The 6,272-nt window shown below is 36.7% G+C and overlaps 1 protein-coding gene across 1 annotated transcript in view; it reads left to right on the top strand.

Moving 5' to 3' along the window:
- Window positions 1-5,751, top strand: part of Cdc50 (cell cycle control protein 50A) — a 17,871-nt gene extending 12,120 nt beyond the window's left edge. The window contains exons 3-7 of the mRNA XM_017627843.1: window positions 4,345-4,546; window positions 4,611-4,810; window positions 4,897-5,032; window positions 5,118-5,283; window positions 5,458-5,751. Of these exons, the coding sequence (XP_017483332.1) occupies window positions 4,345-4,546; window positions 4,611-4,810; window positions 4,897-5,032; window positions 5,118-5,283; window positions 5,458-5,503 (750 nt within the window). The 3' untranslated portion in view covers window positions 5,504-5,751. The remainder of the gene's footprint in view (window positions 1-4,344; window positions 4,547-4,610; window positions 4,811-4,896; window positions 5,033-5,117; window positions 5,284-5,457) is intronic.
- Window positions 5,752-6,272: the final 521 nt, after the last annotated feature.

Genomic DNA, 6,272 nt, shown 5'->3' with positions numbered 1-6,272 from the left:
CTCGCCTAGGCACGTCAGGAGGCATCTATATGAACTGACGGACGAAGTCCAGAGGTTCATCAAGCAACCTCTGGACCCGTCAGCTTACCGACTGGCCCTGAACGGCATTCACAGGGAGTCAGTCTCGAGTTATGTAGACTCTAGACCTGTGAATGCCGTTCTAGGCATACCGCCCCCGGACATAGACGAGACGGAGCTTCATCTGCCTCGGGAGACACGAACGACAATAGCCCAACTTCGCTCTGGCTACTGCAGCAGGTTAAACTCCTACCTGAGTAGATTGAATGAGGATGTGCCAAATGAGTGTCCGGCATGCGGAGAGACCCCACATGACTCGAAACATCTCTTCGCATGCCCGGAAAACCCGACAACCCTAACGGCTTTGTCCTTGTGGACCAACCCAACAGAAGCTGCACGCTTCCTAGGGCTGCCGTTAGTGGAACTTGACGACAACGACTGAGATACCAACCGATCTGGGCGGGGTTGTTGTAGCCGCTACAACAACAGAAGATCATCAGTAAATTTGAGCAAAAAATGCTAACACTAAAATTTAGAAAAATTAAAATTCAATTTCAGACATATTAGCTGTCTGCAGAAGCTGGCATTTACTACCCTGACAATATTTTCATCTGACTATCTATGTATTCGAGTCCTTACCACTTACCACTAAGGTACACAGAGACATTTCCCTGCAGGAAATTTAATTACTTTGAAAGTAATTTATAAACTACTTTATTTTCAATGATAACTAATTGAAATTCTCACTATTTTACCGGCAACGAACTCATTTATTTAACATGGCTAGGAAGCAGTCAACTGCCTTTTCCGGCATGTATTTTTAACTACTTTAAAATGCATTTGGCTTAAACAACTTCAAAGACAGTATATGTCGTTTGAATACGCATTCGTTCTGAACTTCTCAGATCCTTTTTCATATTTAAAAGACACAAAAAAAATGTATTATCATTTTCACATGTTGCCTCTGTTGGGACTCGAACCCGAACCTTCTGGAAACTAACAAGTAACAGCAAGCATCTCTGCACGCTCAACTATAGCCATATACAGTGACGAGCAAAAAGTGTAACATGGTGTGACACTTTTTATTTCAGCCACCACTATCTCTCTAATCTCTCTATCTAGTTCTAACGACTTTCATACTTTTGCTGTATATTCTTGTTGGTACATCCCTACTCCCTCTCTCATAATGATTTGAAGTCAATACAACAACAATAAAAAACCAGCAGACAAAAATGTAAATTAAGGCAGATGTTACAGTTTTGCACTCATACATTTTTAAGAGCTTTTTAACAATTTTCACGAAAAAAAAGAACTACTAACACAATGTTCAGTACTCTTTTGCCTGTTTCAGTTCCTGGATGTGATTTGGCATACCTTATTTGTATCTTTGTAAAAATTCTGGAGGTATATCCTTAGTTTGGTTTCACAGCTCATGTACTCGATTTTACGGACATTGATACTTATTAAGCTGTGCTTTTAGTTGATTTCGCAAAATCTCGATGAGATTCATGTCCGCGGTTTGTGGAGGTCATTTCAAATTAGCAAATTTTTGCTTTTGTATCCAGTCTTTGCGAACATATGCAGTATGTTTTGGGTGATTTTTCAGCAGAAACTCTCATTTTTCGACTACATCTTGCAAATTTTGTTGAAATATGAACAGATACTGTTCCTTACGCATAATGCGNACAAGAATATACAGCAAAAGTATGAAAGTCGTTAGAACTTGGAAATATAGCGGTGGCTGAAACAAAAAGTGTTAAACCATGTTACAGTTTTGCTCGCCACTGTATGTAAAAGTGCTTTCAAATGTTCAGTTTGAGTTGTGTGCAGTATGTTTCTTTTGAATACACTTGCGTTCTGCACTTCACAGATGCTTTTTCATACTTCCAAGACACAAATTGTTTGTTTGAGTAAAAAGAGTATCAAAATTCGAAACATTTACTTATTGCACTTGTTTTAAAGTAGTCTTTCAATTAATTCATTAAAAAAAAAAAGGTTTGTTTCCGTCAGGTTTAAGAGACGCTTAATTAGTTTTTTTTTTAATTCTTGTACGAATTAAGTATCAATTAATGTCTCCAAGGACGGTCGTTATTTCTTTCTGGCACGTCATGGCTATTTTGAATATTTCTTTGCAAATAATGGCACGTACATGTATAAAGGTTCGCCGACCCTGCTTTACCCTTTAATAATGCCCAGTATATTGACATGTTTTGATTTCTAGCTGCCGTAAACCATTCAAATACAGCTTTGCCCACACTTTTAAACCTTGGGTTTTTTTCATTCTTTTGTTGTGTCCAGAAGTAGCATCAGATTCGAACGACGTTATTATTGACTCTTTATTTTTTTAAATTGTGGAAACCGTGTTCGCCGGAATGCCATATTTTTCAGCCACTTCTTTATTCTTTTTCCCACTCTCAACTTGTTTGATTCGCCTAAATTTCGTCAATAGACAAACACGTTTAGATGCCATGCTAATAGTCTTTACTCTACGAAGATTAACTGATTAAAGGCCAGTATACAGTTCTCAAGAAAAGCAAAAACTCCATATAAAATGACGTACAAGAAATGGCAAAGAAAAATTTTCTTGAGGTAGTACGCAGTTCTACGGGTTTCTAAAGTTTTTTGTGAAAAAAGAGCACAAGGCAACCCATGTTTGCTACAGAAATATATGCCGGTTCCATTATTTCTTGAGGAAAGAGTGAGGCAACATGCTGTGAAGTATCAGATGTCGAAATTCCTTGTACACACACACACACGAAATAGTGGCAATTTTTTTCTTTACCGTTTTCTTGAGAGCTGCATACTGTCCTTAACAAACGTTACACAAAGAAAAGTCAAAAAGAAAAAAGCATTTGCTTAACAAATAAGTACTTCCCCGAATAAAAGATTCGCTGAAATAAACAAAAACCAAAGCAACAAAACCAAGTGCATAATTTGGGATTTCCCCTAAATAATTCGACTTACAGAATTTGCAAAAATTCTTATTCGATCTCAGAGGGTCTATCTAGTTTTTTGCTCTCACTGAGCAGACGACACTGCAGACAACTTGTTGGACTGCTGACTGGTCACTTCACGTGGCACAAACACCTGACTGTGATAGGCGTAANCTTAATAAACGTTACACAAAGAAAAGTCAAAAAGAAAAAAGCATTTGCTTAACAAATAAGTACTTCCCCGAATAAAAGATTCGCTGAAATAAACAAAAACCAAAGCAACAAAACCAAGTGCATAATTTGGGATTTCCCCTAAATAATTCGACTTACAGAATTTGCAAAAATTCTTATTCGATCTCAGAGGGTCTATCTAGTTTTTTGCTCTCACTGAGCAGACGACACTGCAGACAACTTGTTGGACTGCTGACTGGTCACTTCACGTGGCACAAACACCTGACTGTGATAGGCGTAAATTACAAGTCCATTTGCCCATCCTGCCTTGAAGAGGATGAGGCGGCGAATTAAAAGTTTGGTGTAAAAAGCATGTTTTAAAAATGTGAGTGATACATATTTTCCGCCTCACTTTTATAGGCGGCATACACCGTGCGTCTGACTCGTGAGTCGGTTTGGACCGACATGACTCCTGGCATGACTCTGAATGATTCAACTGTGTGTAGTCGAAAGGGAGTCAACACGTATACAAATGACTCGCGAGTCAGACGCACTGTGTATGTCGCCTATAAAACTCAGAGCGATAAGAATAAAAATGATGCCATCAACACAAATANAACTCGGAGCGATAAGAATAAAAATGATGCCATCAACACAAATAAACTATTTTACAAATACTGCACGTATAAAGTCATGAGTGAGCCGAACATTTGATGAGTTTATGGTGAGGATAATGTAAATAACGCTAGGGCTCGAAGTGCTCTTAAAAAAAATAACTCTTCAGAGCGAGAGAGTATTTTGATGGGTTTAGGCGCTCTATTTTTTAAAACCTGCAAGTGTGTAATCACATTAATTTAATAAATAGAAATAAAAAAATAATAATAAGAAAGAAAATATTTTAGTTTTATTTTGGCCACTCCGAGTTTAGTTTTTGCTCTTCACCCGCGATGCAAATTTACATAGTTACATCTAATCTTCACATTTAACTTTTTTTACGAGCTTTGGGAATATTTAGAAATGTATCAGCAGGGGGTCCACCGAAACCAGTAAATTTTTGAAAGGGGTCTACGAGAAAAAAACATTTGGGAACCTCTGCTTTAGGCGCACCATTATTACATAGTGTAACTATATTATTATATATTATATATTATCTTTACAGTTGAATTATTTAAGTGAAGAATTGGAATACAAATTATGAGTTATGTTATTAACTGTCTTTCAGGGAGATGTCTATATGTACTATGGCCTTAGTAATTACTATCAAAATCATCGGCGTTATGTGAAATCTCGAGACGATGAACAGCTGTTGGGCCGACTATCATCAAATCCATCAACGGACTGTGTTCCCTTCGCTTATGTTGAAGAAAATATGCAAAGTATACCTATCGCACCTTGCGGCGCGATCGCCAACTCGCTTTTTAACGGTTAGTAAAAACCTTACTGATGGCATTTTCGATAAACATTCTTATTTGTATTTTATTTAATTAGATACATTAACACTGAAATACGGCGATGTAGAAGTGCCCCTGATCAACACCGGTATTGCTTGGCCATCTGATAAGTTAATTAAATTTAGAAATCCACCAGGCAATTTAACGCTTGCTTTGAAGAACTTCAGTAAGCCAAAATTTTGGCAAAAGGAGCTTTGGCAATTGGATCCACAAAATCCCGACAACAATGGATTTCAGGTTCGTTACTGTCATCTTGTGATCTATTACATTACGTCTAATTACATACACACACATACATATGTGCGTGCTTAACTTGTTTTTAGAACGAGGACTTAATTGTTTGGATGCGTACGGCAGCATTGCCAAGTTTTCGTAAACTTTATCGGCGCGTTGACCATTCCAATGCAACTTTTCAAAATGGTTTGAAGAAGGGCGCTTATACGCTGAATATTATTTATCGTATGTATATTATTATATAATAAAATATACACAGCTTTGTTATTTATATTTATATTTAATTTTCTTTTTGTATTTTTGTGGTTAGAATATCCCGTGACGTCATTTGATGGTTCCAAAAAAATGATTTTATCGACAACGTCTCTTCTGGGTGGAAAAAATCCATTTCTTGGCATTGCCTACATTGTTGTTGGATCAATTTGTCTAATTCTTGGCGTTGCGCTGCTGTTCATACATATCAAATGTAGCAAAAGGTTAGTATCAACAAATTTGAAATTTTTTTTAACACCTACCCCTCCAGTGTGAGCTCTTATCGGTTTTCGCTAGTATGAAATGAAAAGACCTCATAACTGAATGTCTTAATTTTTAGATAAGCTAGCGTATTATATTACTCATTTCAACATTGTATGTATTCTTTTGAATTTCAGCACTACGGAAATGATCAACGTCAACCCACGCACACCATATTCGTAACCGCATTTCAGTTAGGCGACTTAATGGGAGATTGCAAGCACAACTGTGTCTCGGATTTTTACTGATTATTTTGGATGTATTGCACGAAGATATTACGGATTTAGCAGCAGAAACTTGTTTGAAAGATATCTGAACAATTATTATTAACGTTTAGTCCATGGTAGTGCAGCTTCTATGAATGTAGTTGATTAACAAATATGACTTTAAAAGTTATCCACTTGCATAGTTATCTACTGGGTGACAGGTAACAAGATCATCGGAAGTAAGGTAATTGACACTATTTCGCATACTGGTGCGAAATAAAGTCAATAGACATTATTACTTTTTCAAAGGCGAAATAAAATCCATTGACATTGTTGCTCTTTCAAGCATTAAATTTGCGTAGCTTCGCGGCAGCCCCGTCCGTTTTTATATTTCGCTACCTTAATATAGAAAGGCCCTACCTCATATCGTCGCTGAAATAGAAAAAGCCGTAACTAACTAAAAATTCAAAATTCACTTTTTGATTGATTATGATGCTTTTCATCGAATTATAAGTCACCACATTGTTTTATGCATTAACAAATTTTAGTTAGTTACGGCTTTTTTTGCATTTCAGCGACGATGTGAAATATGGCCTTTCTATATTAAGGTAACGATTTGTAAGTTGTTGGATGATTTTTGCTTTGTTGGCATCAACTTGTCTGCAGTAAAAAAATCATATAATTTTTGTTTCAAAAGTGTGTGAAAACCAATCAATCCACTTACATGATGTCAGTTCCATAAAAAT

The sequence above is a fragment of the Rhagoletis zephyria genome, unplaced genomic scaffold (assembly GCF_001687245.7).
Source record: "Rhagoletis zephyria isolate East Lansing unplaced genomic scaffold, Rhagoletis_zephyria_1.1 Rzeph_scaffold_05532, whole genome shotgun sequence".
NCBI classification, from domain to species: domain Eukaryota; kingdom Metazoa; phylum Arthropoda; class Insecta; order Diptera; family Tephritidae; genus Rhagoletis; species Rhagoletis zephyria.
The sequence above is the reverse complement of the archived record's forward strand: the minus strand, read 5'-3'. Positions and strand labels throughout refer to the sequence as shown.